Source organism: Equus quagga, chromosome 10 (assembly GCF_021613505.1).
Source record: "Equus quagga isolate Etosha38 chromosome 10, UCLA_HA_Equagga_1.0, whole genome shotgun sequence".
Lineage (NCBI taxonomy): Eukaryota > Metazoa > Chordata > Mammalia > Perissodactyla > Equidae > Equus > Equus quagga.
In genome coordinates, this window is record NC_060276.1 from 28,875,919 (window position 1) to 28,901,604 (window position 25,686).

General features: G+C 37.7%; 1 protein-coding gene across 2 annotated transcripts in view; it reads right to left on the reverse strand.

Moving 5' to 3' along the window:
- DOCK11 (dedicator of cytokinesis 11) overlaps nucleotides 1-25,686 on the reverse strand; it is a 183,188-nt gene that overhangs the window by 13,115 nt on the left and 144,387 nt on the right. For both annotated transcript variants that reach the window (XM_046673239.1, XM_046673238.1), the window contains 4 exons: nucleotides 18,103-18,209; nucleotides 9,109-9,231; nucleotides 5,999-6,112; nucleotides 5,312-5,458 (listed from right to left, as the gene is read on the reverse strand). In XM_046673239.1, the coding sequence (XP_046529195.1) occupies nucleotides 5,312-5,458; nucleotides 5,999-6,112; nucleotides 9,109-9,231; nucleotides 18,103-18,209 (491 nt within the window). The remainder of the gene's footprint in view (nucleotides 1-5,311; nucleotides 5,459-5,998; nucleotides 6,113-9,108; nucleotides 9,232-18,102; nucleotides 18,210-25,686) is intronic.

Below are 25,686 nucleotides of genomic sequence, written 5' to 3' on the forward strand. Positions count from 1 at the left end.
GGTAAGTGTCCCACCTATAAAGTAGAGGAAGATGGGCACGGATGTTAGCTCAGGGCCAGTCTTCCTCAATATGGCAAGACAATACAACAATTATAAACATCTACACACTAATAATAGACCATCAAAATACATGAAGCAAAAATTGACAAAACTGAAGGAAGAAATAAACAATTCTATAATAATAGTTGGTGACTTCAATACTGACACTGTCAGTACTGGATAGAACAACCATACAGAAGGTAAGTAAGAAAACGACTGAATAACATAAATATACAGAACACTCTACCCAACAACAACAGAATACACATTCTTCTCAAGTGCACATGGGACATTTTCCAGGACAGACTCTATGTTAGGCCACAAATTAAGTCTCATAGATTTAAAAAGGAAGATATCATACAAAGTATCTTCTCTGACCACAACAGGATGAAATTAGAAATCAATAACAGAAGTTAAATGGGAAAATTCACAAATTTGTAGGAATTAAACAACACATTCTTTAAAAAAAATCAATGGATCAAAGAAGAAATCACAAGGGAAATTAGAAAATATTTAGAGATGAATGAAAATGAAATCACAATATACCAAAACTCATGGGACACCACAAAAGCAGTGCTAAGGGGGAAATTTAAAGCTATAAGCACTTAACATTAAAAAATAGGAAAGATCTCAATTCAACAATCTAATTTCACAACTTAAGGAACTAGAAAAAGAAGAACAAACTCAAGGCTAGCAGAAGGAAGGAAATAATAAAGATTAGATCAGAGATAAATGAAATACAGAATAGAAAAATAATAGAGAAAAATCAATTAAACCAAAAGTTGACTCTGTGAAAAGATCAACAAAATTGACAAACCTTTAACTAGATGGACTAATAAAAAAAGAACACTCAAATTACTAAAATCAGAAATGAAAATGAGGACATTACTACCAATTCTACAGAAATAAAAAAGATTATGAGTACTATGAGCAAGTGTATACCAACAAATTAGATAACCTAGATGAAATGGACAAATTCGTAGAAACACAAAACCTTCCAAGACTAAACCATGAAGAAACAGAAAAATCTGAACAGACCTATAACTAGTAAGGAAATTTAAAAGAGAACTTAACACCAACCCTTCTCAAACTTTTCCTAAAAACTGAAGAGGAGGGCACACTCTCTAACTTATTCTATGAGGTCAGAATTATTCTGATACTTAAAGCCAGACAAAGCCAGTAGAAGAAAACTACAGACCAATATCCCTTATGAACATGGATGCAAAACCCCTCAACAGAATACTAGCAAATCAAGTTCAGCAACACATTAAAAGGATTATACACCATGACCAAGTGGGATTTATTCCTGGAATGCAAGGATGGTTCAATATATGAAAATCAAGGTAATACACCACATTAACAGAATGAAGGGAAAAAAAACCACATGGTCATCTCAATTAGTGCAAAACAATGAAAAGCATTTGACAAAATTCAACACCCTTTCATAATAAAAACACTCAACAAACTAGGAATAAAAGGAAATTTCCACAATGTGACCAAGGGATGCTATGAAAAACCCACAGCAAACATCATACTCAATGGTGAAAGGCTGAAAGCTTTTCCTCTAAGATCAGGAACTAGGCAAGGATGTCTGTTTTCATCACTTCTATCCAATATGATGCTGGAAGCACCACTGAACTGTACATATAAAAATGGTTAACATAGTAAATTTTATGTGTATTTTACCACAATAAAAAACATATTACAGTTATTATAATTCTATATTATAGTCATTAACATGACTTTTTCCCCCCAGTAAATCTCCCTTTATTCAAAACAGTTGAAAATCAGAATACTCGGATAAATTGATTATCCAAATTAAATGTTATTATTAACATCAACATGACTTTTAATGGCTGTATGGATAAATATGATTTACTGAATCAGTCCCTCATTAATAGACTCTTAGGTTGTTTTCTAACATTTTGCTATTGCAAATAATGCTCTGATGAACATCCTTGTATTTAAAACTGTGCATTTTTTCCCTGATCTATTCCTTAAGATAAATTCCTAGAAGAGAAGTTGCTTAGTTAAAAGATTTACATGGATTTAAGGATTTTGATATCTATTACTCAAATACCCTACAGAAAATCTTACCAATTTGTACATGTACAAGCTGTGTTCGACCTGTCAGAGTAGATACTCTTGACTCCATTAATCCTATTCTATGGAGGAAGGGGACTACTGGAAAGCAGAATGGTTCTATTCCAGAGACATAAAATTCTAGTAGCTATGGACTACTTCGTGAAGAGTCTAAATTCCATGTTAAGACGCTATGCTGCTCGAGATAAATTCCAAACTCCGTGTTGGAGTTTCAATCTGTGGGCCTAATGCTCTCCCTCCAGTAGTCTCTTCACTAACTCCACATGATGCCCAGGACGCTCTTCTTTCAGTGTTCTCCCGATTAAACTTGACTTGTGTCTTGGGTGTTGGTGACTTTGTCAACATCCTTGTCATTTATGATAGTCAAGCCTTTTTGTGTTTAGTGTAGGAAACAAAAAAATGAAACAAACAAAAACCTCCCAAGAAACAGTCCCAGTATCCTTTCTCCCTCCACACACAGAGGAGGACAAACAGAGGATAGAAAGTTTCTTAGCATCTTTTAACTTCTCTGAACCCATTCTACTCGTTCTTACATAAAAATCTAAAAGTCTATCTCCAGAAACCTTAACTTTCTTTTCTCCCCCATTAAAAGGCTAGATTTCTCCACAGAGGTAATTATCTGGCTAAGACAAAACACAGAAGGGAAATAAAAAAGAGATCAAGCCTAATTTTAACCTTATAAAAGTAAAATATGTATATGGTCAAGTATTCAAACAGTACACAAGGGTATACATAAACAATTTCTTTCTTCCTGTGTAAGACTCTAGTCCCTCTCTTCAGGAACAATCAATGGTTAGTGATTTTGTATGTATCATTCCAGAAATTTCTTAAGTATATACAAGTGAATATATGTGAATATCAGTTTTTACACAAATGCGATCACCTATCCATAATGTCCTGCATCTCACCTCTTCCCCGCCTCAATAATATATCTTGACAGGTTCATATCAACACTTATAAACCTATGCTAATTTTTGTCAAGATCTAGGTTACTAGACCCATTATATGGGTAAATACCACCATTTCTTTAACCATATGGACATTTAGATTGGTTCCAGGATTTTGCCATGTGAACTTTGCAGCAATGAATACTTTTATACATACATCGTTGTTTTTCTTTTTTGAGGAAGATTAGCCCTGAGCTAACTGCTGCCAACCCTCCTCTTTTTGCTGAGGAAGACTGGCCCTGAGCTAACATCGTGCCCATCTTCCTCTGCTTTATATGTAGGATGCCTACCACAGCATGGCTTTTTGCCAAGCAGTGCCATGTCCGCACCTGGGATCTGAACCGGCGAACCCCAGGCTGCTGAGAAGCAGAACATGTGAACTTAACCACTGGTCACCGGGCTGGCCCCTACATACATCTTTATGTGTGTATATCTACAAGATAAAATCTTAAACGTGAAATTTTTTTGCCAAGGCACATACATTTAAAATAGGAAAGTTTTGCCAAACTGCTCTTCATATCGTCTGTGTCCCCTGGCAGATTTGGTTCTTTGGCAAGGTAAAGGAGTATTTTTAAGTTTTACTTTCACACACGAAGAAAGAAAGAAGGATTTTCAAAGTAGCAGCTGTTTATCATGTCTGTTGCCTATGGCGAATGACTAAAATATTGTGCATTCAAACAATGTCAGGAGTCCAGCTACCTGATGGTGCTTTGTCACTAGCACTCATTGGCCAGGTTTTCTGAGGCAGAATAAAGTAGAAAATTGCATGTTCTTTGGCAAGCCTGGTTTTCCAGTAACTTTCCATTTACGGTATCAGTCCTGTGGCAGCAAGCCTAAGACTATCTGGCTACAAAGAGATAACATCTTCTGTTGTCTTAATGCAATAAAACAACACAAAATAGAGAAACTGATAAGGAAAGTACAGGTTTTGCCAAATATTCATGAATTTTGAACCTACCAGCAAAGCTATCTTTTTTTTTTCTGCTGGGAAAGATTTGCCCTGAGCTAACATCTGCGTCCGATCTTCCTCTCTCTTTCACTTTATTTTTTGCTGAGGAAGATTTGTCCTAGTGAAGATTTGTTCTACCTAAAGGTAGAACTTAAAATGGTAGAGCTAACATCTGCTGTCAATCTTCCTCTTTTTATACGCAAGCTGCTGCCACAGTATGGCCGCTGACAGACAAGTGGTGTAGGCCCACACTGGGAACCGAACCTGGGCCGCCAACGTGGAACATGGTGAACTTTAACCACTAGGTCTTCAGGGCTGGTTCCCAGCAAAGCTATTTTTAAACGTCTAAGGCATATGTTCAAGATAAAACCATCTCTAAGATACAAAGTCTACAAAGTGATCATTTTCATGGTAGACAATAACATGTCTTTACCACTGCCACGGGCTTTTCACTATGGCAACGCTGCCTACTAGCTGCTAGGTGCTTTGCATAGCACCATGCACATCACAGCTGCTCAGTAAATATTGCTGTGGCCTACAGGTCCTGAACTGTATAGGTCCTGCCCCCTTAAAAATCAGCTCTCATCCTTGGCACACCCATGGCCACGAAGGGCCATCAGGCATTCTTGCTGCTCTTTCCCAAAGTTCTGTCTACAGGGAACTATGCATTTCCTAGGGAAAGGGCCTCTCTTGCTGCAACCTTTCTCATCTTGCCTTGGCAGGGCCTGGGGGGATGGATAACCTTTAGAACAGGGGTCAAGGCAACTTTCCTAAACCTACTTCATTGCAAATGTAACTACTGAACTAAGGCTACCTTAGAATAAAATGTGTGCCCCAAGATGAAGCTGAGAATGACAAGGCACAACAGCACTCACAGTCATAGCTAACTTTTATTGAGCATGCTGGCTTCTATTATTATAAGTGAATGCTTTTTATGTACTAGAAACTCTAATTACTTTCCGTATATTAACTCATTCAATCCATACAACAACTCCACGAGGAAGACACTATTATTAGCTCCATTTTACTAGTGAGAAAAATGAGGCACAGAGAGGTTAAGTAACCTTCCCGTGGTCACACAGCTAGTAAGCAGCAGAGAATGGAGATTTAAATCTTGCTCTCTGATTCCAAAACCCCTGTCCTTTCTTTCACTATCTGGAAAGGCTCTATTTCCACACTTCTCCTCCATCAGCTAAAAAAGTAAAAAGTCAGGAGCAATGTACCAGGCTTGGAACCAACAAATAATGAATTCAAAATGCAGGGTGTATGTTACCTTGTCTGAATCCTGAATTATTTTGACATTCTCTGTACCAAATTTTTCACCATAAAGTTTAACGAGTCTCAGGGAAATCTCCGAGAGGCCGGTGAGCTTTGGTTCTTTATAGATGTACTCTTTTCCATCCTCTTCTTCAAAAAAAGACTATTATAAAATTAAACATATAATAATTTATAAATAGTATGAGCAAACACAGCATTTGAAGAAAATATCCTAAATAACTAGCAAAAATGTATTTGAAATACATTTTAAATAATAGTAGTAAAAGCTATATGCATATATTCACCCTTTTAACTTCAAATAAGTGAGAATTTTCAAATTCACAGTCATACGAACGTAATATTGGCCTGAAGATTTCCGCCCTTGATTTTTCTCAGTCCCTGTATACTTACCTGGCTTTTATTTGAAAGCTTTCAGTACTAGACGTTAAATACATACTTGAGAAGCATAACGGAAAATGAAACTGAGGGAAAAATGCAAATCTTCTGTTATACTCTGACCTAAGAGATTTAGATACAGGAACTACCGTGAACTCTACACTTAGAAAAGCCGCTTTCCCGCTGTTGTGATGGGCGCTCTTTCTAGACAGAGTCCTCGAACCAAGAACTGCTGCTATGGTAATCTAATAATTCAAAGGCAAATGGTGAAAAAGAACAACAACTTTATGAATGAATGCATACTTACTTGGCCATAAAAGGCAACTCTGAAGAAAGTGCCTAAAAGTCTTTTTTTTGTGTGCATAACCTCCAGAATTTTTGTGTAAGCTCCATGAAGAGTTCTATAAACTTGAGTAAGTTTCTGAAAAATGAGAATATACAAATCAGCCTTGTCTTTTGGTTAATTACTACACGTCTAAGACAAACACATAGGGGAAAAAAGCAACATTATTTCCTTTTCAAGGTGGTTTTGATGCGGTCATTCACACTCCCCTCCCCCAGTGTCATAATTAGATAAAACTCCTTAAAAACTTTAGGTCTAAAGGTAGAACTTAAAATGGTCAAATAACACCGTATTCCTAAATATCACGGTTCATCTCTTCATATCTCAATAGTAGTGTATACTTGAAATATATTGCATTATTGACTACTATTTTCTATATGTCTAAATTATTTTAACTGAAAGAGCAGCAAAATGCTTTGCTTGAGCCCTTACATGGAAAGATGAGGATAAACAATTCGCGCTAAAGCTTTTGGAAATGAAAATGAAATGCAGATACAAAAATAATAGTGTAAGCCTCAGTGAGGACTGCTCTTCGACGAGGTCACAAACGTTTTCAAAGATTATATTCTTCTGCCCACCCAGAAAAAGGAAGCACATTGTGGAAAGAATATTATCAAGAATGTGAAAAGATCACTTACAGAATGGGAGAAAATGCTTGTAAGTCACAGATCTGATAAAGTTTTTGTATCCAGAAAATATGAAGAACTCTCAAAATTCACCAACAAAAAGACAGACAAACCAATTTAAAAATGAGCAAAGGACTTGAACAGACATTTCTCCAAAGAAGAAATACAAATGGTCAACAAGTATATGAAAAAATATTCAAAATCATTGGTCATTAAGGAAACACAAAGCAAAACCACAATGTGATACCACTTCACATCCACTAGGATGGTTTCCAACACAAAACCAAAGACAGCAAGTGTTGGTCAGAAAGTGCAATGTGTACGCTGCTGGTGGGAAGTGAAGAGGGAAAACAGTTTGGTGGTTACTCAAAAGTTATACACAGAATTACCATATGACCCAGCAATTCCATTCTTAGGTATACTCAAGATAAATGAAAACATGGCCACATAGAAACTTATACATGAATGTTTATAACAGCACTATTCATAATAGCCAAAAGGTGGAAACAACCCAAGTGTCTGGCAATGGATAAATGGACAAACAAATTGTGGCATATCCACACACTGGAATACCATTCAGCCATAAAAAGGAATGAATTCTAATACACGCTTCAATTTGGAGAGACCTCTAAATGTTATGCTAAGTGAAAGAAGCCAGACACCAACGGTCACATCTTCTATTAATCCTTTTTTATGACACATCCAGAATAGGCAAACCCACAGAGACAGAAAGCAGTTTACTGGTTACCAGGGTGGGGAATGGGGTGGGAAGTGATTACTTAATGGGTATGGGGTGTTTTTCTGGAGTGATGAAAATACTTTGAAACTAAAGAGAGGCACTGGGTACACAACATCATGAATGTACTAAATGCCACTGAATTTGTACACTTGGAAATGGTTAATTGGATTGAATTTCACTTCAATAAAAAAAGGGGAGTACAGAAGTAGATGTTCTCTCTCTAAAATTCTTTCCACATTATTTCCTGCAGTTGAGCTCAATTAGAGGGAAATTTCGCTTACTTTTATGGCTGCTATCTCTGACACTTTTCAGTCCACCCCATAAAGGTACACTGAAAAATTATACATCGGCGTCCTAGAAACCAATTACTTCATCTCATGCAGAACGCTGTGGGATCCATACAGAACCTTACACCCCTATACAAGGAAATAGGAGTAGTCCCCCTATAGAAACTATCATTTCCTTAGTAGTAAAATGCTCCCTGGGTTTCTGAGAGCCTGATCTTTAACTTCAGAGTAAGAAAGTGAGTATTTTGAAACTTTTACAAATGTTCTTAGGATACTGTAATGCTTAGATAGAAGGGGTAATGCCAATTCTTGTCTTGTCTCATAGGCTATTCTGTGCCATCCTATATGACCTAGACCAAATTATTTAACTCTTGCTTACTAATATGATCACTTGAACTTCACTATGCTTTTTCAGGCATGCCCCATATACACCTAAAGTATGGCAAAGAGAGAAGGACCTAGGACTGGGGAAGAAAAAGTGAGTTTGATCAGAGCCAATCTGGAGCAGAGATTAGAACACTACCCAGATGAAATTAAACATACACCTTTTCACTCTTGGACACTTCAACAATAAAAGACTACTTGTTATATTTAAGGGTGAACTGCTTTGCTTTTAAAAAAAATGTGGCTTGAATCCTAAATCAGCCCACCCCAGGACAGCAGAGGTAGAAACGTCGATATGGACTCAGAGGTTAGAATATAGAAATTTCCTATTCAGTGCTGGTGGCAACAGTTCTTCACTATACTATTACTCTTTATTAACTACCCTTTATCAACAGTTCTATTTGACAGACTAAATTAGAAAAACTCCTCATAATAGGGCTATTACTAGTGTCTTATTATCTCCCCCATTGTCATCTGCCAGCATCTTTAGTCTCCCCATCAACTTGCAAAGAATGGAATCATGCCTATGCCTCTTCCCAGGGCAACACGGGAATTCAACAGTTTTTTTAGGGAAGGTTTAGTGAAGACAACATTGATTTTTTTATGCCCTGAGGGGAAGAGGGGAGACTGCTAGATAAAAATGTTTTGAGAACCACTGGCATAATCGAAATTTCAATTTATAGTTTGGATGTTTTACCCTTAATTTCATTTGGAAAATTTATATGAATATAAGGTAGGATTCTAATTTTAGGATTTCACAGCATTTTAAGGATCTTAACTTTCAAACTGGAAAAATGTGTCAAAGTGATACACTAAGTTAAGTATACTGTATGATAAAATGCAAATGTCATAATATAATTAACCTTCTAGTCTTCAGGAGGCACATAGTAGAGTGATAGTAACATACTATATTACTATTTTTCTAAGACTAAAATATCAAATCATAGATCTGATAAAGGTTTAGTATCCAGAAAATATAAAGAACTCTCACAATTCAACAACAAATAGGCCAATGATGCAAATGTTTAAATTACCTACCTCAAACTCACGACGTTTCTCATAAATTGGAATGATCAATTTGGAAATCTCAGAAATTACTTCATAACGTTCTGCTTTCCATAAGCCATCCACACATTGTTCTAGCAACTCCAGCAAAACTTCCTGCATTAAGAGAAAAATGCAATCAGGAATTAAAGATAGTGTTAGAGGTCTGGGCAAATAAATTTTGAACCATTTCAAGTTAAAGGACAGACAGAATGTACTAAATTTAATGAAATGCAAAGGAATATATGTGTGTAACTATTTTCTAAATCAAATACTTGACATATTTGAAATTGAAACCACTCTTAAAAATATTAAATATTGGGGGCCAGCCCCTTGGCCGAGTGGTTAAGTTCATGCACTCCACTTCAGTGGCCCAGGGTTCGCTGGTTTGGATCCTGGGCAGGGATCTATGCACCACTCATTAGGCCATCCTACATAGAAGAACTACAATGACCTACAACTAGGATAAACAACTATGTACTGGGGCTTTGAGGAAGAAAAAAAAGACGAAGATTGGCAAGAGATGTTAGCTCAAGACCAATATTCCTAACCAAAACAAAACAAATAAATAAAAGGTTTAAAGTTTAGCAAAAAACTTAAATATTGACAGTAGTAAATGACATCTATTTATTCTGTTTATTCACATAATGAAGATGTTAACTGTATTTACTAATAGTAACACATTGAGAAGGAGTATCTTTAATTCCAATTTTTTTGGGAGGGAGGAAGATTGGTCCTGAGCTCACATCTATGCCAATCTTCCTCTATTTTATGTGGGATGCCACTACAGCGTGGCTTGATGAGCTGTGCTAGGGCCATGCCCAGGATCTGAACCTGAGAACCCCAGGCCACCAAAGCAGAGCACGTGAACTTAACACTACGCCACCAGGCTGGCCCTAGGAGTATCTTTAAAAGGAGCTATATTGTTTGTTTCAAACTGAGGATGTCTGAATGTCTAACAGGTACATTTCATCAAGCCTGTAAGTGTCCATTATTTTTCCTTTATATTGAAATTACTATTTACACATAATACAGTCTTAAGAAAATGTGACAAATTTCAAGCTCCTGCGTCAGTGATAAAAGCGTTTATTAAAATATGACTTTGGCAAAGAATGCTTCCAGCCTGACTGTTGGTTCTAAACTTAGTGAGAATGATAGGCTAAGAGCTCAAGATAGAGATCTCAGACCTCGCCAGAATAACAGCTGCTATAAAACAAACTATTTTGTGAACCATCACCTCATGTTCTCAACAATAAAAAGATGAAGCCAATTACTGATGCTATCTATAAGTCTTTAACAGCTTGTTTCTATCTTAAAGAGATGTACTTCACACCTATAGAACTGATTTGCTCAAATGGCTTTTCTTGTATGTCCTTTAGACAGTTTTGAATTCATCTTTTTCCTAAACTAGCTCTTTCACTTGTGTTTCCTATCTAGCCAGTGTCAACACTCTATAAACCCTTAGGTAGAAAGCTAAGAGCAATTTTGACTTTATGGGTTGAACTGGGTACCTCAAAAAGATAAACTGAAGTCCTGACTCCTGGTACCTGAGAATGTGACCTTATTTGGATATAAGGTCATTGCAGATGTAATTAGTTAAGGTGAAGTCATAGTGAAGTAGAGTGGGCTCTTAATCCAAGAAGACTGGTAGCCTTATAAGACAGAGACATACAGGGAGAACACCATGTGACTACAGAGGTAGAGATTGGAGTAATGCAGCTACAAGTCAAAGGATGCCAAAGATTGACAGCAACCACCAGAAGCTAGGAAGAGGCAAGGAAGGATTCTACCCAGAGTCTCAAAGGAAGCACGGTCCTGATGACACCTTGATTTCAGACTTCCAGACTCTAGAACTGTGAGAAAATAAATTTCTGTTGTTTAAGCCACCCAGTTTGTTATGGCAACCCTAGCAAATTAATACACTCTCTTTCTTTACTCCTCCTCCAATCAGTTCATCACCAAGTTCTGCCACTTTTACTTCCTAAATATTTCTGAAATCTGACCCTTCCTACTCTCATTGCTAAAGTTCAAGACCTCATTATTTTTTTCTAACTGATCTTCCTGCCTCCGGTCTTAGCACTTTCAAATCTATCTACAAATATGCCACAGAGTTCTGATTAAAATGTAAACCAGACCATGTCCCTCTCCCTTTCTTAAAATCTCAGATGGCTCCCCATCATTCACAGAACAAAGGACAAGCTCTTTCATTCGGCACACAAAGCGTGCAATGATCTGGCCCATACTTCTATAATCTCATCATTCATCATGCCCAGCCTTGTAGTTTATGTTCCAACAACGATTTACTAGCAGTTCCTCGGTAGCACCGAGGTGTTGTCTTAACTTTGTGACATTGTTCATGCTGTACCCTTTTGTCTTTTAATCCCTCTCACCTGGTTAATCCCTTTAGAACAGCCTAGGTACCACCTCTTCCAGGATCCTTCTCCTGATCAACACAGAGTAGCACGACACTAGACACCTTTTTTCTCACTCTGATAATTCATTGGGTGGATATTTATCACTACACTTGCCCATTATCTGTGTATCTGACTTTTCAAATAGCCTGTGACCCTTCAAGAGTAGGGAGACAATATCTTATTTATATTGTTTTCTTCAGTCACTAGTATAGTGGCAGTGCGCAGCAGACGTTCGTCAAATGTCACTACTTGAATAAATGATCTGTGTATTAACATTTAATAGTCAAATTAAAACTTCCAGCAACAGTGGGAAGGAAGAACTTTGGGGGAATTAAAAATCTGTTACAAATCAGTGAGGTTTGTCCCAGGAATGTAAACTTGGCTTACAATTAGGAGAAAAATCAATTTTATATAGCACATAAACAGAATAAAAGAGAATAATGATATCTCCAGCAATAGATGAAGAAAAGGCATTTGAAAAACTTGACACCCCTTCATGATCCTAAAAAAGAACTCTTAGGAAACAAGAAATAGAATAGATCTTCCTCAATCTGTTAAAGGGTATCTTCTAAAAACCTACAGACTGAATACTCTTCTAAGTTTGAAAACAACTCAAGAATGTCTGCTCTCACCTCTTCTATTTAACATTATGCTGAAGATCCCAGCCAGTGCAATAAGGCAAGGAAAAGAGAGAAAAGGCATACACACGGCAAATGTAAAACTGTCTTTCTATGCAGATGACATGATTGTGTATGTAGAAAATCCTAAGGAATATACAAACTACTAAAACTAATAAGTGGATTTAGCAAGGCTGCAGACTATAAGATCAACATACAAAAGGAACTGTATTTCTATAAACTAGCAACAAGAAATTGAAAAATAAAATAAAAAATCAAGCAATACTATTCACAATAGCACCAAAACATCAATTGTCTAACAGTAAATCCAGCAAAAGACTTCTTCCCTGAAAATTAATTTTCAGGCAGAACTAAATAACTAACTAACTAAATGTTCATTGATTGAAAGACTCAATATTGTTAAGCTCTCCATTCTCCATGTAGTGATATATAAATTTAACAAAATCCCTAAAAAACTTCCAGCAGGCTATTGTGAGGAAACAGATATGATGATTCTAAAATTTTATATGAAAATTCAAGGCATGCAGAATAGCCAAAATGACTTTGAAGAATAAAGTTGGGGGGCTAACATTACATGATGTCAAGACTTATGAAGTTAGAGTAATCAAGACAGTGTGATATTGGCGTCAAGATGGACGAATAGATCAGTGGTAGAGAACAGAGTCCAGAAATAGCCCACACATATGTGAAGAACTGAAATTTGACTAAGACGCCAAAGTAATTCAATGGGGCAAAAGGAAAGTTTTATCTTTCCCCAAATGATGTGGACCATCTAAATATCTGTCTAGAAAAAAACGAACCTTGACCTCCATCTTATTCCATGCTGACAAATGAATTTCGATAGATTGTAGACCTCTGCGTAAAATTCAGAAACAAAGTTTATACAACAAAATATAAGACCATATCTTCACAACCTTGAGGCAAGCAAAGATTTCTCGGACCAGACACTAAAAGAACAAACCATTAAAAAATGATAAATGGGATTTTATCAAAACTAAAACTTTCTGTTCAATAAAAGACTCAATTAAGACAATTAATAAATCAAAGACTGGCAAATAAATTTGCAGCACATATATTTGACAAAGGACTTATATCTAGAATAGAGAAAGAACTTCTACAAATCAAGAACAAAAAATGAGCAACGCAATTTCTAAAAATGGGCAAAAGACTTGAACAAAAATTTCACAAAAGAAGAAATATGAAAGGTAAAGGAGCGCACAAAAAAGTACTCAACATCACCAGTCACTGGGGAAATACAAACAAAAACCACCATGAGACACCAATTCATCTTAACAGAATGGCAAAAAGAAAAAAAGACCAGCAGCATCAGACATGCTGAGGATGGGAGCAACCAAAATTCTCATCTACTGCTGGTGGGAGTGTAAAATGGTCCCTTTGAATAACTGTTTGGCAATTTCTTATAAAGGTAAATATCTAACTTCCCTAGGATCCAATAATTTCATTCCTAAGTATTTCCCCAAGAAAAATGAAAGCATATATGTCTATAAAAAGTCATAGATAAGAATGTTTAAAGCAGCCTTATTCACAATAGCCCCAAACTGGAAACAATCCAAAATCCATCAACAGGAGAATCGATTAAAAAAAATCATATATCAATACAATGGAATGTTATTTAGTAATGCAAAAGAACAAACTTTTGATATACTCAACAACATGGATGTATCCCCAAAACATTAGGTTAAGCAAAGGAAGCCAGATACAAAAAGGTATGTAGTGAATGATTCCACTTTTATGACACCAAAATACAGGCAAATGAATCTATGGTGACACAAATCAGGTGGTAGGGGTGGGGAGACTGACTGGAAATGGGTACAAGGGAACTTTCTGGGGGAATGAACATGTTCTATTTCTTGTTTCTGGTGGTAAGTTACACGGGTATATATGATTGCCCAAATTCATCATACTGCTCACTTAAGATATGTGCATTTTATTCTATGTTAATTATATCTTTCAAAACTACTGCAAATCGAAAGTCAGAAATGCAGTCTTAAAAACAAATTAAATCTCATCATTATTAGTTTAACTCGTATTTAAATACAGGCACTAAATGGACAACAATTTGTATTCTTCATTTCAATAAAACTTGAAAATCAGCATCAGTTATTTTTTCATTGGCTAGGGCATGAGGAAGAAGCCTTATTACGTAAATTGAAACATAAAATGGCACTTTGTAGACCATGATTCTATCCGTATACATCAAATTAAAAGTATGTATAAACTATTACTGTAGAAAACAGAAGAGTTCCTCTATCTGTACTCATCAGATTAAAAGTATGCATAGACTATTACTGTAGAACACTAAAGAGTTCCAACAAATGTGTTCACATAGAAAACTGATGATAGTTCTTGACTAGTAAGAAACAGAACCACTGTCCCTGAGAGTATAAAAAAGGGTCAGGCTCAACACCATTTCTATGAATAAGGTGAGGCTGCTGTTTGGAAGTTGCGTTGTTCAGTTGTGCTGAACCATTTCTCTCCCACAAACTCCCCTGAATCTTTCTGTTGTCAGCCCATAAAAACTGGAAGTCTCTGTAATACTGTTAAGATGCAGTACTCCCCTATTTGTTCTATAGACTCTATGCAAGCCTATCAAAACCTCAGCTGCCTTTTGTTGTGTGGAAATTGGCAAGCTGATCCTAAAATTCACATGGAAATGCAAGGGACTCAGAATAGCCAAAAGAATCTTGAGAAAGAACAAAGTTGAAACACTCATTCTTCCCAATTTCAAAACGGACTACAAAACTACACTAATCAAGACAGTGCGGTACTGGAATAAGGATAGACATATATAGCAATGGAAAAGAATTGAGAGTTCAGAAATAACCCATAGATTTACAGGCAACTGACTCAATGGCAAAACAATAGTTTGTTCAACAAAGGATGCTGGGACAATTGTATATCCACATGCAAAAGAATGAAACTGGACCCCTACTGCACATGTAAAAAAATTAACTCAAAATGGATCACAGACCTCAATGTAAATACTAAAACTGTAGTACTCAGAGAAAACACAGGCGTAAATCTTTGTGACCTTGGATTAGGCAATAGTTTCTTATATGAGACTAAAAGCACAAGTGACAAAAGAAAAAAATAGTAAAGTTGGACTTCATCAAAATGGAAACCTGTATTATTCGTATATTGAAACCGGTGTACAGTTAGTCATTAATAACCAGCAACTAAAGTTTTTTTTAGCAATTATTAGTTGCAGTCATTAGTTGTTCTGCTTGGTGTTAGCTGTGCTGCTTACTTATTTATTTATTTTTAAAGATTTCATTTTTTCCTTTTTCTCCCCAAAGCCCCCTGGTACATAGTTGTATATTTTTAGTTGTGGGTCCTTCTAGTTGTGGCATGTGGGATGCCACCTCAGCATGGCCTGATGAGCGGTGCCATGTCCGCGCCCAGGATCCGAATCGGTGAAAGCCTGGGCCGCTGAAGCAGAGCAGGCAAACTTAACCACTCGGCCACGGGGCCGGGCCCTGTGCTGCTTATTTTTAAAAGGCAAGTAGATGGGCAATATATTAGCTAACTTCCACTAGGTTCTTCATGGATAACATCTCCCTGACACTGGTGTCACCACGGTAATGGATGCCTGAGTTGTTTTTCAGGAACTCAGAGTTGACCCCTGTCCAGTTTGGGTTGGTCAAAATCACCAACCCACCGACTGGGCCTGCGCAGGTGTCTGCTAGGTGAACTCCTGACATCAGGAAGCCAAAAACTCTACCCTCAGATCCTGTCAATGCCACCATTTTGTGAACACGCATGCTATGAAGAGCCATGAAGCTTGACTATGCTTGCACAGATCATCAGTTACCTCACTTCTCCTTACCTTGAATCATCTATCCCCACACTTTGGACCACCCCACCCCTTTTCCCACAAATATTCCTAGTCCCCATTTTTGGGAAGGCAGATTTGAGATTTATTCTCCCATCTCCTCGCTTGGCTGCCTTGTGAATATACCCTTGCTCTGCTGCCAAAAAACCTCACAAAAACTGGAAGTCTCTGGAAAATCATCTAAGACCCAAAAAGTGAATTAACTTACCCAAGTCTTTGCAATGAACTGGGATTAAAATTCAAGTATCCTGATTCTCTGTTATGACTAATTAATTCAGCAAACATGTTTTAAATGTCTACTCTTCTAGGTTCTGGGGCTAAAAGGAAATTTCACTGTCAAGTAGGTCAGTGATAAGGCTTGACATTTATGTAGCATTTAATGACTTAAAAAGAGCCTTCACGTTTATTGTGAAGTGACCAGGATAGTATTATTGTCTTTATTTTACTGATGAGGAGAGAGACTAACACAGAAACAGTAGGTAAAGCTTCTAGGCCTATCATTTTAGCTAAACGAACCAGAGCTAACTTGAGATTTGCTCGTATTTTAAAAAACAATTCACAAAGTATTTATAAAGTGTCTCAGTTTAACCTGATTGCTTAAGTTTCTTAATACAACTTAAAAAAATGTATTTCTATGGGACGACAACCCTCAAATCTCTCTGCTTTTGCTGTTCGTCTCTTTGTTTTTTTTGTTTTCTCATTCTTTAATCGTGAACTTCTCTATGGTTCACTCTGTGGTTCTCTGGTGTTCACTGGCCATACCATCTCCCATTCTCACCCTTCTTTGGTTCTCACACAGATAGGACTTCCAGATGTGGATCTCCAACACTGATCTCCCTTGGATTTGGTTCCAAATTTCTAATGGCCTGATGGTTATTTCCATTTTGATAACCTTTTACTTCAAATTCAACACACACCAAAAACTGAGTTATTATCTTCCCTATAAAATCATGCACCTGTCATTTTTCTGTAATATCCAAATCCCCAAATCTCAGAGCTACCTTTGGCTTCTCCTCTCCCACAGCCAGCAAGTGCTCCTCTGTCCTGCACAGTGTTTCCTAAATCTGTCACTACCTGGGTTTAGGCCCCATCTGTCTCATGTCTGGACTCTTAGGGCAGCCCGCTCTCTAGCCTCTGCCTCCAGCCCCTATCCATCTACCTCCAAGACATCTCCCACATTACCAGAAAATTAACCTTCCCTCTTCTCTGCTGTCATCTTGTCATTATTCTGCTCAAAAACCTTTGATTGCAATTTAACACTCTACTGAATAAAGCCCAAACATTCAAAGTTCCTCAAAATCTGATCTCAAGTACTACTCTTCTCTATGTGAACCCACTGGTTTAGCCAAAAGGATCCACTTATTGTGCCTCAAACATGCCTTATACTTTCCCACCTCTTCACTTTGGTCCCTGCTGTTCTCCTCGCTTAGAATGCCTTCAGGGTGTCCTCACTCTTCTAACCCCTCTCTAATCGTACCTCCTCTATTCTACCTCAGCACAAAGGCATCTCTCTCACTTTTGACTTTGCATAGAACATGTTGTCTATATTATTCAGATATATACCGTATTCTCTTCAGGTAGACAATAGAGGTCAGGGATCAGCCATATCTAATTATTTGATAGCTCCTGTATCGCCAAGTACAGAGCCTTGCTCATAAGTCAGTGCTCAATAAATATTTGCTGACTGATGGACAACTGAAGCTGTTCGCTGATATATGAGGTTCAGAGCAGAAATGTTCCATTTTAAAAATATCTGTATGCATACTCTGCTTAGCTGTTACATTATTAACTATATATTTTTTATGGAGATTTTTCCAAAGTATGTTGACCCTGATCTGGTTACTGGGATGGTCATTTGAGAATGATAAATGCTGCATTTCTAAAAGCAGACAATAGGAACTGTTCCAGAGACAGCGCTCCACATTCCAACCAGGGACATCTTTGCCTCGCACAGTCTTAATGCTCACAGTTCATCAACCCTTAGTTACCTTCCAAATTAAGTTAGCTGGAATAATTTTTTAATATAAATAAGTTCTAAGAAGTTAAATTTATGTAACTGGCAACGCAGGCCCAGGAGTCTTACTTCACTATAATGGACATCCATCATTCCAGCATCTTCTTTCATTGCTGCTTCTTCATCTATATTGGGAGTAATTTTCTTGAAGGCTGAACATCCATTAGAGAATAATTCTGTGTGAATAAAAAGCAGTAAAGTAAATTCATTAGAAAAAGAAGTGTCTTCTAACTCAAAAAGAAATATGCTCTCCTATGTTAATCACAGCATTATTCACAATAGCCAAGACCTGGAAACAACCTAAGTGCCCATGAACGGATGAATGAATAAGGATGTGGTGTACAATGGATTACTACTCAGCATAAAAAAAGACAAAATCGTGCTATTTGTGACAACATGGATGGACCTTGAGGGTATTATGCTAAGCAAAATAAGTCAGACAGAAAAAGACAAATATTGTATGATTTTCACTCATATGTTGAAGATAAACACACACATAGATAAGGAGAACAGACTGGTGGTTACCAGAGGGGAATGGGGTGAGGGGAGAGCAAAAGGGGTAAAGGGGCGCATATGTATGATGACGGATGGAAACTAGACTATTGGTGGTGAACACGATGCAGTCTATACAGAAACTGAAATGTGATAATGTGCACAACGTTATAAACCAATATGACCTCAATAAAATAATTTTCTTTAAAAAGAAGTGCTTTATAAATAACAGCCTCACAGGGATTGGTTACCCTTAAAAATAAACAGATATTTTTGTAAGGATCACAGTCATAAGTATAATTTTCAGTTGCAAAAAAGAATTTTATAAATTATTTCCATCAACTACACAGTCTATCAGTCTTTTTCCCCAAAGAGTGAGCTCAAGTTATTTACAAATAACTTTTATTCTCTACGGATCATCTTTGATGACCAGTACAGCAAGCGTTTCCCTAGTGCGATCTGGAAATTGCTATGAACACTTGGACCCCGTGTATGTTTACAGTCTCTCATCGAAGGAGGGCGTGTACTTTTCAGGTAACACTGAGTGAGCTTTTGTAACCATCTCTAGTTCCTAATTTCACTGGAGAATTGCAAAAGGAAGTGGGTTGTTGGAGGAGGCCTACCCTAGGACTTGTAAGAGAGGCAGAAATATAAAACAGTTGGCAGAGATGAAGCATCCTCGGAGAAAAGGCAAGGCACTGAAAGCACCAGAGCTTCTGGAGTTAGACCCAGTTCTATCACTAGTTGTGTAATTTTAGACATTTTTATCTCTCTGGGACTGTAAAAAGTTTCATCATCTGTAAAAGAGAGATAATAGCTGCCTTACGAGAGTTAAATGAAATGTAAAGTATTTAGAATAGAATCTAGCATATAAGAAGTGTTCGATCAATTACTATTACCAAACAAAGCTACCAATAAACAAACTAGCTTTCACAAGACAGAAGAAAATAATTGGAGTCAACGGGTACTGAACCCCTGGGAAGTAGGGAGCTGAACCCCTGGGAAGTAGGAAGTGAGCTCAAGCTGAGAACAGCTGCTGTAGGATTGTGGACCAAATTGCTACTGTCAAGCAAGAGTCCAGGTATAAAAGGACGTGTGGTTGCCCTACATATTCTGAACAGGGGAACACGTCCAAACACTCCTGCTGTGCCACCTTTACCCTTATCGAAGTGGGCTGTAATTTTAGAGTTTAAGGAAAATCCAGTCTCCTTATAACAGAATCTGCTAGTCAGTGAAAAGTGGCTGGTCGCAGAGCAAATTCTAACAGTGGCTGGTCAGGAGGGAACAAATAGCTTTTGCAGTCTATTGTTCTATAACCTCTCTACTAGCGATGCTTAGAAACAATGACCTACTCACTACTAACTATCTGGCAAGCTTCCTGGGGTTAGAGGCTGGCGAAAGAAGAAGGAAGGTTTACAAAAGCCAGACCTCATATTGAGGAGATTTCTCAGAATTCCCGTAGAAAAAAGGTCATAGACCAGGACTTGGATTTTGCCAACTCTTCTTGTCTAAATGAAAGCTAACCAGACCTACGCCTTCTGGTAGGATGCTTGATAGAACAGAAGTTATCGAGTAAGCACCACACTTCCATGACAGAGAGACGGTATTCTTTTTTTTTTTTTTTTGAGGAAGATTAGCCCTGAGCTAACATCTGCTGCTAATCCTCCTCTCTTTGCTGAGGAAGACTGGCCCTGAGCTAACATCCGTGCCCATCTTCCTCTACTTCATATGTGGGACACCTACCACAGCATGGCTTGCTAAGCAGTGCCATGTCCACACCCGGGATCCGAACCCGCAAAACCTGGGCCACCAAAGCGGAACGTGCGCACTTAATCGCTGTGCCACCGGGCTGGCCCCTTGAGGGCCATTTTTGTTCAAAGAAATTAGAAAATAAAAGACAGTGAAGATAGAGCATGACACACTTCATTTCTGAAAATAAGCATGCCTAAAATGGTCTGTAATCGAATTCTAGGAGAGTTCTATTCAAAGTGCTGGAGGACCACAACAAGACAAGGAACCTGCACCAGAATGTAAATCAATTCGTCACTTCCTTCTTCAACAAAGTCTTTCTATGAAACAAAAAAAGTCAGCATGGTGCTCAGTGACACAGCTGATTTACAATTAAGATGATACTCCTTATTTTGCTGACCAGCAACAAACAGCTCTCAGACTGGCAGGTGGTCTGTGGACCACTCTTTGAGTAGTAGTGCGTTAGGAGAAGTTTAGGAAGTTTAGGAGAAGACCTCTCACTTGATCACCTCTATGAAGTCAAGAGCTAGGCTCTAAGGAAGAGGGTCCCAAAACTTGAGTGAAGAGATAAAGAACGTACTCCTTAACAAAGAAAAGGGTCAATCCCTGAAGGCCTCAGGCATCTAGGCCCATGACTGGGGGGAAAAATTCCTGTCTGCTCCAAGGACATTACTATTTTAAGTGATTCCCAAATCAAGCATTTTTCTAGAATGCCGTGATTTAGGGGAGGACAAAAAGGGGCACGCTCCTATGCCTGAGATCAGATGAGGCTAAAAGCATCTTGGAGAGAGTCTTCTGGTGTGTATCTTAAGTAGAAGGAGGGTAAATTATGTTTCTTCTCAGAAACAAACTAGTCAACACCCACTTTTGGAGTCTGTTGCACCATCTGGTGTAATGTCTACTATTGTGGATTTTCAGCTTCAGAGTCCACCATTCTTGCTAAGTGTGTTATCTTGATTCCTATGCCTGATGACATATCTCTATCTAGAGGAGACTATATCTCCTTATTTACTTACGTCATCAACACCCACCAACCTATCCAACGATAGGAGGACCCTTTTCTTTGTCACGGTCTTTAAAATGCTTGGGGAAAATTCTGATTCCCCCTAGTCGTGGAAAGATCTTCAGATGAAACAAGTTGGTGGCCAGTGTACAGATCTCAATAGGGGGAGGGCACGTGTTTGAGGGGTCTCCCGTAGCACTATATAAGGTGGTCTTGCAGAGTCTGCTATTAATATTTCCGGTATGTGACCTGGATTCCTGACTTTGCCCTTCAGAGCTGTAGCTTCTGTATTCTTAACTGTTGTTCTAGGGAAAGCAAGATGCAAACTGTCCAAGTAGACAACACTACCTTGAGCACAAATTATCCCATGAAAAAAGTGGGGAGGAGTTTGGAGGATGGGGAAGCAGTCCAACCCTTGATAAAATGAGACTGCTAGACAGAAGAAGGATAAGTAAGAGTCCTAAGGTAGGACAGAAAGGGAAAAAGCTGTGACTGGGGAAAAGAATGAGGAATAAAAAGCTTTGCAGAACTTAAGCTGTCAGATTTTGGGTGCAAAGACTTGGGAAAGGGAGCAACACTGCCCTCTAAGGAATTGAAAGAACAGACTCTATGGGAAAGGAAATCCCTTTTTCTAGGTTGATAGGGGAGCCAGCCCTACAGGCATGAAGCTTTGGTGACCATCAGTGCTACGACCATCAGTGCTACGTGGTGACGGAAGAATGCAAAGACTTGTCTTCCCTGGGGAAAAACAGTTGTTTCCTCTCTCAGGAAGAGAAGAGGGAGAAGAACATGAAGTCTAGCCTCCAGAGAACGAGATCTAAATCATTCTGAGGTTCTCAGACAAAACAGACATAAGGAAATTTAGATCTGTTTTGTGTTTTATATTTTTTGGGGGTAGGAGTAAGTACACCCAGTCTCACCACATAGAGGTAATTTAAGTACAAGGAAGGGAATGATAATCCTTAAGGTCTCTCTGGTAGAAAGAGCAAGAAGTTTGAGGGTGAGGGTGGGGATGGGGGAGGGAGAACCACACACCTCTCTCCTCTCTCCCCTTTCCCTTTCAGCTCAGTGCCTGAAACATGACAAAAAGCATCTAGAAATGGTCCCTTACTGGTCGTCTGTAGTCTTCCGTGCGGGGCAGGGACCCAAGCCCTTGCTTCCTTAGGCAACCACCCAATGGGACAAATTATTTTTTTTTCTTGAGAACTTTAAACAGGAGAAGATCTGGCTCCAAGGCATCAGCTGCCAAGTAGTAGTCCATTCCATCTTGATTAAAAACAATGCTTTATAATAACTTCAAGAGAAACGGCACAAGACTTTGAGAGAACAGAAAAGTTTCGGCAATTGATAAGTCCGAGATTTAAAATATACTCTAACTCTCCTTCTGTTTTGCCATCATCATCAAAGGACACTTAATGATAGAAGACAAAGGGTTCTAGAATTGTTCAATTATTTTTGTTAAATAAGTTTGTCTTAAGTGTAAATAAAACTGTTTTTTTCCAGTTCTGCACTCAAATGTATTTTTATTTACTCTGTGAATATCCAGGTTTTAGCCAGATCATGGAGTTCTCAGACTGGATGACAGGTTAGCAGATTAAGTTTTTCTCTTGTGTTTTAAATTAGTATAACTATCATAGTTTAATCAGCTAATTAACAAAAGAAGGTGTTTTGGATCATTTGAATGATTGAAGCTAAGGGGAAAAACCCCGAGAATTTTACTACTGTCACCATTTTAGAATAAGGTTTTCTAGTTTAAGCAACTAGAATTTTCCAGGCTTAAAAACAGATGGCATCTATAAATAAGTATGTAAACATGTCCTAAATTTAACATTTTTTTTTGTTTAAAATGCAAAACACCATTTTTTTCCTTCTCAGAGAAGGACTCTTTGTTTTCTATAAAGGATAAATTCTAAAACACATTGAAGGAATTATGAAATATTTAAATGATTAGTTAAAAGCATTATTTCTACTTGTTGAAACATATCACATTGTTTGTTGTTCAGGCTAGCTGCCTCAAGCTAATGTCCAAAAAACCACAGCAGTATTTATATTCTATTTTAGTTGCTATTTTGTCCAATCCTATAGTCATATTTCTAAAGCTTAAGGATTGATCATGGATAAATAATTCTTGATTTTTGCTTAGTTTTAAGGCTTTGCACTTCTGAAAAAAACCCTAGGGAAATATTTTAATATATTTATTTTCAATATCTAAAGGATATAGTTTTATACTTAGTGGACATAAAACTCTTATTTCAGATTTCTACTAATTAAAAAGATGAGATAATATTAACCTAATTTATCTGAAAGATACACCTAAAAATTTATTTAGTACCATGTTTAGGGTTCTCATGTTTGTTAGTTTATTTGGAATTGCAGGCATGCAATCCCAATACTTTTACTGTCATTCCACAGGCAGATCACTGATATAGGAAAAAACCTCGAACAAGGTCCTCTTTAGTCTCTTTCTCCATTTTAAAACCACCTATGTACTAAAAGGAGAAAACTAGAGTATACCAATTTCAAACACAGGGATTGTCCAAAAGAATTTCAGGATCAAACAGAAAGCATTAATTTAAAATATAAGTAAAATGGTGATACACCACATCAACAAACTGAGGAATAAAAACCACATGATCATCTCAATAGATGCAGAGAAGGCATTTGACAAGATCCAACAGCCATTTATGATAAAAACTCTGAACGAAATGGGCATAGAAGGAAACTACCTCAACATAATAAAGGCCATATATGACAAACCCATAGCCAACATCATACTCAATGGGCAAAAACTGAACGCCATCCCCCTAAAAACAGGAATGAGACAAGGATGCCCTCTATCACCAATCTTATTTAACATAGTACTGGAGGTCCTGGCCAGAGCAATCAGGCAAGAAAAAGGAATAAAGGGAATCCAAACAGGGAGGGAAGAAGTGAAACTCTCGCTGTTTGCAGACGACATGATCTTATATATAGAAAACCCCAAAGAATCCATTGGAAAACTCTTAGAAGTAATCAACAACCACAGCAAAGTTGCAGGGTATAAAATCAATTTGCATAAATCAGTAGCATTTCTATACTCCAATAACGAACTAACAGAAAAAGAACTCAAGAACACAATACCATTCACAATCGCAACAAAAAGAATAAAATACCTTGGGGTAAATTTAACTAAGGGAGTGAAGGACCTACATAATGAAAATTACAAGGCCTTTCTGAGAGAATTGGATGACGACATAAAAGGAGATGGAAAGACATTCCATGTACATGGATTGGAAGAATAAACATAGTTAAAATGTCCATTCTACCTAAAGCAACCTACAGATTCAATGCCATCCCAATCAGAATCCCAATGACATTCTTTACAGAATTAGAACAAAGAATCCTAAAATTCATATGGGGCAACAAAAGACCCCGAATTTCTAAAGCAATCCTGAGAAGAAAGAACAAAACGGGAGGCATCACAATCCCTGACTTCAAAACATACTACAAAGCTACAGTAATCAAAATAGCATGGTACTGGTACAAAAACAGGTGCACAGATCAATGGAACAGAAGTGAAAGCCCAGAAATAAAACCACACATCTATGGACAGCTTATCTTTGACAAAGGAGCTGAGGGCATACAATGGAGAAAAGAAAGTCTTTTCAACAAATGGTGCTGGGAAAACTGGAAAGCCACATGTAAAAGAATGAAAATTGACCATTCTTTTTCACTATTCACCAAAATAAACTCAAAATGGATTAAAGACCTAAAGGTGAGACCTGAAACCATAAGGTTTCTGGAAGAAAACGTAGGCAGTACACTCTTTGACATCAGTATTAAAAGGATCTTTTCGGACACCATGCCTTCTCAGAGAAGGGAAACAATAGAAAGAATAAACAAATGGGACTTCATCAGACTAAAGAGCTTCTTCAAGGCAAAGGAAAACAGGATTGAAACAAAAAAACAACCCACTAACTAGGAAAAAAGTATTTGCAAGTCATATATCTGACAAAGGCTTAATATCCATAATATATAAAGAACTCTCACAACTCAACAACAAAAAATCAAACAACCCGATCAAAAAATGGGCTGGAGACATGAACAGACATTTCTCCAAAGAAGATATACGGATGGCCAATAGGCACATGAAAAGATGCTCATCATTGCTGATCAGGGAAATGCAAATCAAAACTATACTAAGATATCACCTTACACCCATTAGAACGACAAAAATATCTAAAACTAATAGCAACAAATGTTGGAGAGGTTGCGGAGAAAAAGGAACCCTCATACACCGCTGGTGGGAATGCAAACTGGTGCAGCCACTATGGAAAACAGTATGGAGAGTCCTCAAAAGATTAAAAATAGAACTACCATACGATCCAGCCATCCCAGTACTGAGTATTTATCCAAAGAGCTTGAAGTCA